Genomic DNA, 15,431 nt, shown 5'->3' with positions numbered 1-15,431 from the left:
ACAGTCTTAAAACTGAGAACAGCTGCCACAAGGAGAAAGAAACAGGAGAAAGAAATTTGCTAAGAGATATGGGGCGAGAAAAGAAACTTGAAAAGCATATGAAGACGGCGTTACAAACAGGTTCGAATAAACTGGTGGGGTGGGCAAGGACCTTTTCAGGTCTCTGAGTCGGAGGAACTCTTCTATTATTTCTAAAGCACATAATGAAACTCTGCTGCTGTACATCTGGGGTGCCCAAATACGGCCAAGAGCAGCGTGCCAGGATAATTTGTCTATCTGTCTTCCTCCATGCAGGCAAGGATCAGCTTGTCACAAGAATAAGTCCAGCGATGACAGCCCAATCCAGCCACCTTTCTCTTCTCCCGTGACATATGTAAACCTGGCCTCCGTCCCACAGTCCTACAATGGGCAAGCAGACACGAAAGCTGCAGCTAGAGGCAGGCTGCCTCCCCGCAAATACCTCAGCCAGCCTGCTGCCAGCAGGGCTCTAGAGCGACGGGGCTGCCAGACGTAGGTGCATAAATTATTCTGGGCAGCAGCCGCCCTTCAGTCACTCCTTATTCCCCCCAGAAAAGCCTCAAAAATAGCAATGAGCAGGTAGGGATTTACCAGACCCAAAACTGCCCAGAGGACGTCAGCACGAGGCTCCACGGAGCCCGGCGCAGCGGACGGGCCGGGCGCTGCCGCCGCGCGGCCGCACAGAGCAGAGCCCGCGGCGCGTCCTCCGCTCTCGCGTGCGAATCACACCAAGCTTAGAACAGGCCCCAGCTATTTCTCTGAAATATTGCCTGTTCATATAGCCAGGATTTCTGATTTGTTAGCTGAGCTGTTATTAGCTCATTTTTCAAAAACATCAAACCAATTTCCCCTTGTCCTTTGAATGGTCTCTTAAGAGAAATTTCAAGATATAAAAAGTATGAAATTATGATTCCGTTAGGATTGGCGACTCTGTCTTTAACTATTTTCTCCCTTTGGTGCCTCACAGTCATATTCCCCATGCAGTATAACATTTTTCTCCAGAATATTATATATGATATGCAGAATTTTAAACTAGCATAAAAAATTTTCATAATGGTTACTGAGCAAAAGATTCTTCCAAAGATTCAGATTGATGCATTTGGTTAAGATTAAATTTATCTAGAGAATTAAATTTGCATCTGATGAACCTCAAGAAGCACATATCATAATCTAGGACTACTTTTTATGTTTTTGCATGGCTAGCATGTTTACTTAGATGTCCTACAGTAATTCATATTTTATCATTACTATTCAACATCATTAAAAGTCCAGCAGTCTTACAAACCAGAGTTTAACATTTTATTGGATTTTAAAACTATACGACTAAAGAGTCTATAGATTTCAGCAGCAAATTTGATAACGCAGGATCACATTTTATGAACTTAAAATGAATTTGGGAGAATATACAGGTGTTTTTTCATTCCAGGGTCTTAAATTGTAAACACTTTCCAAGGTTCCCTGTTCTTAAAACATAAGACCTCAGATAACCTGCAAAACCTCAGAGCCAAAGGAATCACAAGCTGAGGCAGCAGTATTAAAAAAAAAAAATGCTCAGGACAAACGGAGACTGTCCTCTTTTATTACTTACATATACAACTAACCCTGCTGTTAAAACCCGGAGGATTTAAAATATACATCTCTTGCAGACTACACACACAAAAGCATGATCCTTCCATTCTTTTCAAATACACAAAAATAGGTAGCAGAACCTGGCCTCAGTAAATTCATTTTCAATAGGGAAGATGTGGAGGCTCAGTCCCACACTATGTTTAGATTATAGGTCACTGCACTCTGCCTCTTTATCACATATCTAAGAAAATAACAATATTTACTCTCTACAGTACATTTTCCTTTCAATCTGTATAAAGGTTTATGGAGATCACCTGCCTACCAGGAGAACACAAGTCAAGATTCTGAATCTGTAGGCATACTTTATAAGGATTACCCTTCAATTCAAAAACAATTTCATGGTTTGCAAAAATATACTTCTATTATCAAATCTATTGAAAAATATGAAAACAAAAGAAATAGTCGAAGGGCTCCTGGACTGTGTTCATATTGGAAAATCACCCAGATTTAAGTAACTAAGACCCAAGTTTCAAGAGATTTTTCAGTCATCCATTTCATTTTACTAAATTGTGAGAAGATATGCAAAGTGTGTTTCAAAATAATCGTCTGGTATCTATATGGCATACCTTCACTGATACGTTGCTTTCCCTGTTAGAACTCTTTAGATCTACTTAGAATAGGTAAACAGAATAAGGTAAAATTATCTATCTTTTCTGAACTGTTGTGACAAATCTGTTACAGTAGAATATCATCACTGACATCTGCGATGTTAATCTGTCTATTTGTCATTAAGAGGGTTGCAGCAACTCTCTCCTATCTCCTCTTATCTTTCACCCAGGGATAATACTCACCTTTTCCCACTCACGATCATTGTTCAGTACTATTACCACCAGCCGGGGATGTGCCTGATAGCCATCTGCTGTGAAGGACAAATCTTTACCTTCCCAAGTCACATTCATCATAAACCTAGAAGGAAAAAGAAAAAAAAAAGTGCAGTGAAAAATTAATGAGCTGTCCAGCAGTTAATCAGCAAGCTAATTCAGTCATCAGAATCATCACTGAAACACATATAATAAATCTCATTAATGCTGTGAAAAGCCTAGGTTTGCAGCATGGAGAATCTGCAAATTTTTATGCATTCCTTAACAGATGAAAAAGCAAAATATTATTTAGGTATGACTTTTAATGTAGGTTCCATGTTGTGTACAACCTGTACACTCCATGCGTTATCTTTTCACACTTTCTGCAGCTTCATCAGTTTTTCAGCACCTTTTGAAACTTGTCTAGATCAGACCTGCATGCAACGTATACTATTGTCTCACCATTGTGGTACTCAGAGCTAAGTGCATCTACTCTGGTTTCACCTGCTTGCACCTCCAAGAATCCTACCAGCCCCTTTGATATGGCTTTGCACAGTATCTTTGCAACACTTGGATAAATTCCCCTAACAACTTCAGCCAAAAACAGACAGAAAAACTTTGAAAGAGTCAATGATATTTCACTTCATCATTTTCAGAAATAAACAACTAACAGTGCGGTGTGGTTTTTTTAATAATTAACCCATATACAAAAAGTCTAAGATGTGCCAACATATTTACTGCTTGCTTAGTTTCCCTAACAACTCTTTCTCCTCCTGCATTGCTATGCTAACCCGAATGTTCTAAGGATAGAAAAATACTTACAAGCAGTACTGTGATTATTAATGATCATACCGTTTGTATCAAGTCATGGCTCTGACCTGGACCATGCCATTGAACGCTGGCTACTGACACTGCAGGTGGCTCCGTGAAAGCTAGTCCTGGGCTGGAAGTGTCGGGAGCGCGGCCTTCCGACACGAAGGTCGATTGGATCTGACCTGCCTTCGGGTAGGGATCTCTGTACTCCATGTGGAGACATCTTTCAACTCCATGGAGTCCTGGAGTTTTTCTACCCAAGGACTTGTCCCAGAAGGTCTTAAAATGCTTTATTGAGTTTATATTATTCCTACAATATCCTAATGCTACCTAGATTCTCCATTTCCTGTTTTGTATATATTAGTTTTTTATTTCTAACTGTTGTTTTCCCTTCGTCATTGAATCAAGTAGCCTGTTTTCCAAAACATCAGCCTTTTGTTGATTTAGAAATGCTAGCATTGTGGCCATCTCTTCTTTTGGTCTAGACTCTCCTCCAATTAATTTTCTCTCATAATCTTTCACTGATTTATAACATATAACTGTATTTATATTTGTTCCAGTTCCACACAGCTTCAGTGCTTCACAGGGAGAACAGATTGTTTTCACTGCTTCAGGGTCAGAAAGAGCGATGAGAAATAGCAGCTTTTATTTAAAGCACAAATATGCGGAACTTGCTGCCAAGAGTCTGAACTACTACAGTAGACAGGCCAACCTCCCCAAACTGTGATACTGCAAAAATCTATCATTTTGCACTTTATTTCAAACTCCTTCACCTAAGAAAATCAGGCATGGAAAGAAAGAGAGCAAAATGCTGGCATTAGTGCTCTTCAGTCATATTGAAAAAAATCAAAGCCTCAGATGGTCTACGTGAACCCAACACTACTATTTTGCAGACAAGAGGTAAGACTGTAGTCCCACCTTGGAGATCCCATGGCACTTGCAAAAGATAGCACGCTCTCCATGATAGCTATATCCATGATCCAAGTGAATTCCACTGAATACTTAGCATGCTCCACCAAATGACATTCAGTCCAAGTTTTCAGCTGTGTGTTCTCCTTGAACCGAACTCTTTTTCCTGTATCATCCCATCCTTAAAACAGATGCCTTTCAGAGGGTATTAAAGAAGTTCTTACAAGTATTCTGTATAAATTGCTCTGGAATATTTATGCCAAGACATTGATATTGTTTCACATGCTTTTTTATGTAGCAGTCTGGTCTCCTGCTTACTCTGACAGGAAATTCTTCAGTTCCCTGTTCAAAGGAGAAGGCTTTGTACAGACATAGCTGCCTGAAAATCCCAGTAGCAGAAACACTTTAAATAGAAGTATTTAGATCCAGAAGAAATAATAGCATTGTATCATGTCAGCTAATAATTAAATGTGCACTGCCCTAAACAATCATATTAATACTATTCAGTACCAGTCTGACAGCAATTTGTAAATGTAGCCACAATAATAACTCATATTTTGTGACAGACTTTTGGTGTGAAAATCTTCCCATTGACACAACCTTCCTCTTCAATTGAACTAATTTCCCATATATTACATCTCTCACAGGCACTGAAAGAGCTTATTTAGGAATAAAACGCTTGTTTCTCACCTTGAGAGCAAGTGATAACCACTAAATAAAATTTGATTGTGTATACATATAAGAAACCAACATACAGCTCGCTCAGTGCTGAAAATGAAATGCACTAGGATCCATGGAATAAAAATCTCTAAAAAGCCACTAAAGGGTAAAATAGTGAAATACTGCTAAAACATGCACTACTTGTATTCTTATCTCTCACTCTCTCTCAAGAGGTCTCTCCCTAACGGGACCTACTGTCTCCTACAGACCTTCAGATTAACACAATGAAATAACCTACATGCAGCAAACGTAATGTCTTATGGGGCCGGACCCAAATCATCTCACTCTATAAACTCCAGCTGAGAACTTTGAATCTTCCTAACAGCTCAACCACAAACGCACGCTGCACTACATAAGGCTTTTGTGTTCAGTCAGATTTTTAATTACATAGCCATCGGTGATTATGCTTGAGTTGATCCCTTCTTTTATTTAATTTGGTAGGATCGCTACCCCAGATTTCAAATACCACTCATCATATTCTGGAATTGATATGCAAATCCTCTAGTCCAGAAGCTATTCAGGGACCATCATAAGACGCTGTGCTGCAGTTGCAGTAATGCTTACTGCATTCCAACAAGAAAGATGAACTGCAAAACTAAAATGAAAAACAGAATTCAGTGTGTATTTTTAAACTGTGTGAATCTACCAGCCACTAAGCATACATCTTATGATGTATGAGTTAAGAAAAAAATCTCTTCATCTGCCAAAATTCTCTTAAAATTGTATTGTTTGAGTCATATACAAAGGTATCAGTGAATGACGCATTCTGAGCTGCCCCGGTTTCAATTGCAGCAATAAAAAAGAACACCAAAGAGATTCTTTTTTTTTCCAAGTACTCTCTTCTGTATGAAATTCATCAACAGCCTGTGTTCTTAAGACCAGGAACACAGCAACCAATGCCTAAAATCCACAGTCACTTTTCAGTTGCCATTTTTCCTCCAAGAAGGACTTCAGTCCTGCCCTATTTTTACCGGTAAAGATCCTAAAATCCCTGCCTCGATGAAAAACTTGTGTGCTTTTGCACATGGCCTACTCCTGGTCAAGAAGAGTGAGGAAAAGAAGGTATTTATATTACATGTAACTCTTAGAGAGGTTTAAATTTGCCCAAGACTAATTCTCCGCAATATATCTTTGGTTTCCGAATTGGTCAAAATATGCTTCTGAGGTAGCTTTGGAGCTGCGTGTTCCTATTCTTAAGTTAATGAAGTGCTTGAGTATTTGAGTTCCTTATTTTAAGGGAGGAATTTAGCACACACCTTGGATTAGCAGTTAACCTGCTCTCATACCTCATTAATGCTGCAACCTTTGCACAGGCATGATAGCAGGAGGCCTTGTGATAACATGGCACTGAAGGCTTAACTGACTTTTGTAAGCTGGAGTTTGAGAGTAACATGCCCCAGGGCCTTTTTGTTGAACCTCTGCTGTGTTGAATAAGCATTGAAAAAACATGAAAAACAGGCGTTTTGGCAGAAGTTAAGCTATTTTCAAAAACTGAAGTCAAACCAGGTTTTGATCATACTATGAACCAAGCCTATGCTATATATTTCAAAAACATTTTAAAATGTTTATACAATTCTTCTTTGGTTGCCACTTTTCCCAGCATTGAAATGCCACAGCAGAACACTGACCTTGTTGTATTTACAGCATGTCTTTGAACTACCAAGGTTACAAACTGCTCTCAAGATTTCCAACTTAATTTTTATAGACACAGAAGGATCAGGTAGTTCAGATAAAGTTCCAGATTAATGCCAAAACTGTGCAATATTTATCTGAGTCAAAATTCTAACCTTCTGGAGAGACTGAACATATTTAAACAAGGTGGGTTTTCTGATCCTTTAAATGCTATTTTACAACTTTACTGAAACGATCTTCCACTAACAAATGAGGGAAAGACATAGCCACGGGATCAGAGTACTACCTCAGTCTTTAGAGGACCACCTGGTAGGGCACTATGGGGAACACAAGCATCTTTGCGGCTTACCTCCGTACAGAAGACACGGACCTTCTTGGCCCCAGAGAGGTTTGGTAAGGACTTGCTACACGGGGTGAAAACAGTTAAAACATCAGAAATGCTCTGACATTCCTGAAGTAGAATCTTTGTGACTTTTTGCTTCTAAGTTATACAATAGAAAACATGCTTCCAAGCTATAGAATTTCTTTTGATGTTTAATATATATTTCTGTATGCACGCTGCACAGGTGTTTCCCTAACAGATGCAAGGATTTGAGAGCAAAAGAAAGAAAGTTTAGTGGATTCCATGGCAAGCCTTTAAAAAAAAAAAGGAAATACAAACTGTAAGTTATAAAGATCATTTTGTTTCAAAGCAGAAAGCAATCCTAGCCCAGCTTCCTAAACTTCTCTGGGGGATGTGAGCATCATAACAAAAAACTAGCAGTGACAAAATGGAAGCACAAAATATTGCACAGAAGTTCAATGCTATAAAAAACAAATTATTTCTCAGTGTTGTCCTCTGGGCCCTGACTAGCAATGGTGCTCAGGGAAGTCATGACACAGTAGCACTGCCGCGCACGTTGTATTTCTGGGATGCCGTGACAGGCAACATCCTCCAAACACTCCCATTCTCGTCATGGACATGCTCACCCCCAAGCACCCGTTCATCCACCTTGGTCCCAAAAGATCCTGAAGCACTATTTCACTTTCATGATTTCTTTCTCCCTTAGAGCATGCTGAATTTAACTGCTGGTCATTCATTAAGCGCTGAAGCAAACCAAGAGACTTATTCTTTCGTTTCTCCTTTTCACAGGAATTTTCTCACCAGGCAACAGCATACCAACCAGCTGCTGAATCAACCGGCTTTTCAAAGGGAAATTCAAGCTGAGGGAAAAACCTGGCCAGAAGTCAAGGTGGATGGACATTTCTGGGATCTATAGGACTGAAAATAAGTAAAAAATACAGAATACATTCTGGAATCACCCCTTAAAAGTACTCCACAGCCAGGAGGAAATGCTGCTGTAGACACAGGATGAAACTAGCCTAAGCATTGAGGCAGTGGTTTTCTGCACTTGCTGAGGCCAGACAGGCCTACTTATGCATGAAATAAAACTGAAATACCACTCTAAAAAGATGCAAGGATCACAGTATTAAAAAGATGTCATATGTAAGGAAATACTTTTACAAATGAGTAAACATACATTTGTACTGCTGTTGTGCCACAATAATTTAGGGCATCCACAAAAGACCTGGATTTCAAAAGCTAGCAAGTGTGTGTGTGTGTGTGTGTGTGTGTGTGTGTGTGTGTGTGTGTGTGCACGCGCATGCGTGCGCACATACAAACTTCAGAAGACCTTGGAGCAATGCAAGGAATTAGAACTCACTAAGAACTAATTCTTTGATCCCTTAAAAAAATAAATGCACACAATTTAGTTATTTTTTACATAAAGATAATTCATATGATGATAAATGGTTCCACAAAAAAAAAATTTAAAATACTTCTCTCCCTTCCTTTTTCATATGTTTGCTCTGATGTTTTCTCCATTTTTATCTATTTTATGCTTCCTTATTTTCTTTCCATCCCTCCAAACTGGCATACGAATGAAAAAACATCTGTACTGGAGTCAAGTAGTGTAACTGAGCCCAAGATAAGTAACAGCGTCTGCTTTTCCAACAAAAAAAGATGCTTTTGTTTCTCCACTGTTAAGTGTTAAGGCCCCTTCTTCACCAATCTCTTCTTGCAACAGGCAATAAATATACAGGAGACAAACGTCCTGGGGCAAACGCCCAGGGCTGCCACCTAACAGCTTCGCTGTTGTAGGGCCCGGTGGTGACTGCAGGAGGCACCGGCTCGGCTCCGGGCTGTGAAGCCCGCGGGGCTCGGGCTCGCGCCAGCCCAGGCCCCCGCCGGGCCTTCGCTCCTCTGCAGCTCCCACAGCAGGGTGCTAGCGATGGAGGGGCTGTGCTCGACACAGGGGCTGCTCCTTCCAAAACAAAACCAGTCCATACATGCACACATCACACACGTGTTTTTAAAAGCAAGTTTAGACACAGGAAGGGCAAATTGTCCCATTCAGTAATCAGAGGCCCTCTCTTCTGGCGGCTCTGCAACTGATGTTTGTTCCTTTTCCGTTTTATAACGCTAGCTCAGGCTTCGACTCGCCGGGCTCAGGAGCAGAGCCACCACTGAGATACCAAACCGAAGCACGCCTGGGCGGCAGCCTCGCCGGCACCCAGCTCCCAAACAGACCGCTGGCTGGAGAAAACAGAGCAGGAAAGGGAAGGCATTAATGTGAGTGTAGCACTCCTAAGCTGCCCCCAAACACCAGAGGTTAGCTATTAGACCTGTACAATAAAGCACAGGACCTGATCGCTCCAAGGAGTGAAAAACCCTTCCGATTCGTCACTCACCGAAGCCCAGACCGCTCGCTGCCTCTCCCGCAGCCCCGAGCACATCATCGAACTTGACGCATTTCTCAGGGGCCATCACTGGGGTCTATCATTTCTTCTTCGGTGCCTTCCTCACCATGAGGCAGTGTTTGAACCCCTGACAGCCGCAGGCAGTGCAGAGAAACAGTGAAGACTTTGGGAAATAGAGGTTTCATAAAAGAAACTCTCCCTCTCTTTTCCCAGAGAAGAGCTTTCCAAAACAAGACTTAAAGCAGTTGAAATAATAGCTCACAACCAAGATATCATCTGATATTTCATTTTTCTCCAAACAGTATGAACCAACCATTTTCATAACCTAGACAGCCAGCCAGTTTGGGCTTGGCATTTACCCAGCATTGTACCTAAAAAAGCAGGAGCGAATCCAAGTTTTATTTGTTTTTTCTTTCTCCTGTTGAGGCTATGAATTACTGAACTTCCTTACTATGGTCCTATCATGGAAATTTGGAAGATACTTATCCATAATACTAGAAAAAATCTTTTATCATTAAGAAATAGACCTCCTAAATACATCTTTAAGATTAACTCAAGAAACTCTGAATGTGGAGGATATAACATGCAGTAAGCACACATATGACAAAAATCCTGTAACCTGATTCTTTACTGATTCTTTTTGCGTTACCTTGAAATAGATCATTACTAAACAAGGCAGAGATGCATTTTTCAAAGAGTGAAGCTTTGTTTAAACACAATTTTATATTTTAGACCTTGTAGGATTTTTTTTTTTTTTACTTCAAATCCTTCCCAGTGATGCAAAGAAAGAGCCTCTTCTTCCTCTTCGTGTCCCCTCCTACTCCTCCACTCTCCCCAGCCGTCACCCTCCTGACTATAACTCAGCTGTGATACCCTGCTTCTGGAGCTGTACGTTCCCAGGCCTTGAGCCAGTATGGATGAATAAAATTTTGGGAACAATATGCTCAGTGACTGTGAAAAAGGAATGACATGCCAACTACTTGTACCTCCTGCCAGCTGCTGCTTAGAGCATTAGTTGCCACCGGGTCTGGAAAAGTCTTTTTGCCCCAATTCTGCCAGTTCAGCAACAAAATCTTTGAGAAGCCATTCTTAAAAAAAAAAAAAAAAAAGTAGGGGGAAAGAGGCCAAAATGAGAAAGGGCCCTGCTGCTTGAGAGGCTGCCACAGACTAGCACAACTCAAACCAGCAGAAGGTTTAGTGAGCTGATGTTGTTGTTGTTGTTGTTGTTATTGTTATTATTATTACTATTATTAACACATTTCACAAAAAGATCCAATGTTTTTAAATTTTGATTCACCATCTAAGAAACATTCGGAACTATCTTCCCTATGAGGCCTGACTGAAGGTATCTGGAGCAACACCATCTCCAAGATCGTTTGCTTTTATATTTTGAATTTCAAAGCCAGCTTTCACCCTTAAAGCCCTGCTGTGCTCAACTTCCAGAAAAGAGGCTATGTTTGCTCTTTTCTTTTATTTGGTAACACAAAAAGGGGAAAGTGTTCTAAGAGACCTTACTGCAGTAACTGCTTTGTACCTTCTACTTCCTAAGCTGGAAGAAAACTGTGATATATATTTTCTATAATTTCTTGAACTACTTTATTATTAAATCAGCATCATGTCTCTTGGGTGGAGTTTTTTCCTAATTCTCCTTTTTTGCAACTGGCGAAGTTTAGTGTTACTTTCAGAGGAACGTGGCAACAGTTTCATTAATTCAATTCTAGCTGATTAACGCAACTATACAGAAAATACCCTCACACTGCAGAAGAGGGCAATTGCAGCACATGAACTAACAAAAGTGCAAATATCTAGTTTTTATTGTTTAAAATACGCTCACCAGCAGTAAGTTAGCCTTAGTATATCATTGTCTACCAATGAAATCACTAAAATACTCTACTGAATCTCCTGATCAGAAGTTATCCCCACACAAACAAATTAGAGTCAGTGGGCTCCTGTCACTGACAAAGATTTTTCTTGAGTATCTTCTTCATTTATTCATGCTGATCATAATAAATCCTTCTCATATAGGATGTCTGAAATCAGCTGTTAACATTACAGCCTGGAAGGAACAATAGCTTGGTCCTCGGTTTAAGACCCTCCCCTCAATATACTGTTCTCCCTGGGAATCTGCTGCTCTCTGCATCCGTATATCCTCAGTGCTCAACTGCTGACCTACAGCTTTAGTCGTGCCTTTAACCTTTTAGGTAAGTCATCCTTGTTTAGATTTCTATTTCCAAAAGGTCCAGCTTGGCAGGATATGCAGTAGCAAAGAAGAAGGAAAAAGAAATTTAGTAGCATTCAAAAACTGCAACTCATTCAAGCATTAGAGTTACCAAAAACAAAGTCCTAAATTGAAAATATAATCAAATTAGCTGGTTACCTCCCTAACATGTAAGCACGGTATGTGATTTCTAAAACTAGGGTTACGGTCTCAGACCATCACCCTACATGCAACATACTCCTATGGATACTCAATGAATCCCACAAAACCAGAGTGGAATTCCAAAAATGGGAAATAAACATAGAACAACTGGAGAGTGTTAGGTAAATGTAAATAATATTTGTTCTTCTGCACAGCATGCATATTACTAGTGAAAAAGCATTTTGCTTCATATATAATTAGCTAAATAATGATGCATCTTCTTCAATCATACAATAAAGCAGATGATACTTGTTTTTCCTAAGCCTTTGACAGGACTTAATGAAATGAACAAAGATGCTTTAAATTGGCTGTTGATCTGCATGCATGAAAACATTAAACAGATTTACTAGATTATTCATCAAACCATTGTGCCCATGTAATACTTGATCTTACTCAAAAAAAAAAGAGGAAAATGTATCTGTCATTGCTAAAAACTGAAATGAAAATATTGAAGAAGATGAATGAGTATCAGGCCTTGACAGACAGCATAGCCTCACCATCAGAGGAAAGGGTTGTTTCACAGACCTGATGCAAGCTAACAGCAGCACAACAGCGAGGACAAGAAAACAGCCACGGAAAGAGAGTAACAGCAGTTAGCACCTTTCAACCACAGCTCACACTGAGCCCAGCTTCCCAAAGAAACTCTTACAGCAGGTTGGTTCAGGAAGGATCAGCTAATATGGTCGTATCTGGCCCGGAGCTCAAAGGATCATGACCCAAGAGAGTTTCCTTTGTGCAAGAAAAACCACTCATGCTTTGGACTTCACGTTTCCAACTCCCCAGGTTATTGATGAGTAAAGGAGCCCACGGCTGGGAAGAATATGAAACTACAGCCTGTCCAGAGCAAGAGCATGCTTTGGAGACCTTCCTTGCCCTACAGCTTCACTACCAAAAGTAACGTGAGCATCCAAATCCTGCATCTTATTTCCTTTTAGTTGCAAACCGAATGCAACTAAAGGTAACCTACGGACAGACGCATCTTTTTGCTTTTCAGGAGAAGGACAACAGGACAACAGCTTTGTCATCCTGATCCATGTGGCTGAAAATTTGGAAATGTTTTTGTGAAATGGTTCTCCCAGGGTTATGACTTGTATACATAACATGAGTACTGAACTAGACAAATTAGAAGCATTTTTATTCATGAAGGAACAGAATTTTCCATGACGACTGGCAGGGTTATTTTGTTTTGCTGTTTGTTTGCTTAGATGCTTTTCTTTTTTGAGAGAGAGACAGAATGTGCTTCTTCAACTGACATTGCATTAATGAACTGCTAATTCTATCTATTCTGCTGCATTAGTGCCAGTATTTCGCACAACGGTAGTTTTCTGTCTTGGGATCCGGGTGTTACACAGATGGGAAAAGAAGATGCTAGCAAATTACTGGGCTCAGCAAATGCAGACTGCCGATGCACCCCTCAGCTACACGTTAAGCCAGGTAAAAATCTAGATCTGAACATATACATATGTATATATATGTGTGTGTGTGTAAGTTGAAAACGAACACTGGATTTTACTTTTAATCCTTTACTCATGAGGAAACACACTAGTCTTCCCATGTGTATCAGAGATGAAGATTGATCAGATCATTCCAATAAACTAAAAGAAATTCATATTTTTGCTGAGTCTAAAAAGTCAATAAACACATCTTACAATTGCAGTGGCAAGGGAAGGATAAATTGTGTGCTTCAAAAAATAATATATTCAAGCCAATTCAATACTTGAAAGATTTGATCTAGAAAGAGGGACACAGAGCTTTTACTTCATAGCTTTCTTTACATAGCAGAATTCATAAACTGAGAATTCATAAAACTAATAATTTTTTCATAAATAGAGTCACTGTCTAGGTATAGCAAGCAGCAGGTAAAATGTTACCTACCTCCATTTATGAGCAAATTAGCTATTATGCAGTAGGCTTAGAACACTATTCTCAGGTTAAAGCTGAATTAGATTGTCATAATAATATACGGAGCCTAAAATCCTCTTACTTTTGTGCTCCATTCTTGAGCTTGGTTTTGCTCAAGCATTACCATCCAAAGTCTCTTTCTGAGGTTCATTGCCCTCCACCAAGTTCCCGGTTTCTGAGCTCACATGCAGCGTCCTTCATACAATCCCACTTCTCTGGCATTGATCCCCAGCCCTGACAGCAAGGCACGCTGCAGCAGGTCTGAGGCCCAGCACCTATTTGCCATTGTTTTAGCCCTTCTCATTACAAGCATGCTCCAAAATCCTTTGCTCAAATTCACTGATTAATACAGTTTCTGTGGCCTGAAAGCAAAGATTACATTTCAGTATAAAATCCCAGTTTAGCTTTGATTTGTAGTGGAGATTCGGATTGCCATGTAAGAAAGAAACCCGTATTTTAGTGGTGAGGGAAGGGAAGCACAATGAACTTACCTGATTCACCTAGGCATGGAGAGGCTGGTCAGCTCCCAGACATTACTTAGCAGTGCTAAATGCTTGCACATACTTGCTTTTCTTACAGAATGTGTGACAAGAATAGTCCTAGGGAGTTATATAAGGACTATTTAAAGTTTATTCATTTTACTATAATTCTGACATTTCTAAATTACAAACAGCCTGTTTCTGGTTCTGGTGGTGTTGGAGAAGCTTGAAGAATCTCCAGCACAGGAACAGTATGCCCACTTCACAACTCCGCGGGTCTTGCATGGCGAAGGGGTTTTATTAACGCAATGCACTATGTTACAGCTTCTCCTATTAATGATTTCCATGCGCCTCATCCACTGGACACCGCAGAATCTCCTGCTGAAGTCTAATCTCACTGCCTTAATGCTCGTGAGCCCTATTCTTGTAGCCATACATATGTAATGAGAAAAAAAATGACAGAAGAAAGATAACTAATGCTGACTACTGAACACCTAATTTGACTCGAAAGTAGTGCATTATCCGTAGTAAGTGGTAGGGGTCTCTTTCAAAAGAGCTTTGAGTGCTTATGGGCCATCCCACTGAACCATGGTATTTTTAATGTAAGCATATCTAACCGACAACAGAAAACAATTCAGGATTCGCAGAAACTGGAGTTCAAACATTAATACTAGACTTCTCTGTTTCCATAGATTCCACACGAATTTTAGTTAATGGGAGGCCATTTGCTTTCACTTTTGTTTATCTGTCATTTTCATCACTTGCATTGAGGAAAAAAAGAGCTATTTAAGGATCACATAGTCATTGCAGATCCTGGCACTGCCTCTGGAGTGCTCTGCCCTGACACAAATGACCCTGCGACCACCTTGCCTGGAGCCAGGTGAGGCCCGGAGCCCCGCCGCTGCCCGGCGCGCTGCCCGGGCCAGGCAAGAAGCGCACGTCTTCTGCTGCTTCTCTGGTGATTTTCTGCAGCTCCAGAAGCAAAGGCTTAGAAATAAGAAAGGGGAAACAAAAACAAACAAACATAGAGTTGAAACAGCATACTTAAGGCAAGTTCTCTCCAAGGAGGACTCTGCAAGCCTCTCAAAAGTTTAGTCGCACTGTTTATGAAATACATGTGTGAAATATTAAAACCCATTTACTTAGCAGTACTAGGCATTTAAGAGAGCATATGAAGAATGCGATACATAAAGATGCCATTTTCATGGGAAAAAATTACTGTTCTACGACGTCATATAGCAGTCAACTCTTCATGTAAGTATGCACGTATTCCTATACGAAATCAGCACTGAGTTTCCTCTTGTGCCAATTCCATCCCTTTACTTCCTCTCACAAACCAGACAAAGAAATATATTACTGCATAGCACGTAT

General features: G+C 40.3%; 1 protein-coding gene across 5 annotated transcripts in view; it reads right to left on the bottom strand.

Annotated features, from left to right (window-relative positions):
- Positions 1 to 15,431, bottom strand: part of GRIN2A (glutamate ionotropic receptor NMDA type subunit 2A) — a 199,706-nt gene that overhangs the window by 74,019 nt on the left and 110,256 nt on the right. For all 5 annotated transcript variants that reach the window (XM_068908620.1, XM_068908623.1, XM_068908624.1 and 2 more), the window contains one exon: positions 2,439 to 2,553. In XM_068908620.1, coding sequence (XP_068764721.1) covers positions 2,439 to 2,553 — 115 coding nt within the window. The remainder of the gene's footprint in view (positions 1 to 2,438; positions 2,554 to 15,431) is intronic.

This window comes from Struthio camelus, chromosome 15 (genome assembly GCF_040807025.1).
Source record: "Struthio camelus isolate bStrCam1 chromosome 15, bStrCam1.hap1, whole genome shotgun sequence".
Lineage (NCBI taxonomy): Eukaryota > Metazoa > Chordata > Aves > Struthioniformes > Struthionidae > Struthio > Struthio camelus.
The sequence above is the reverse complement of the archived record's forward strand: the minus strand, read 5'-3'. Positions and strand labels throughout refer to the sequence as shown.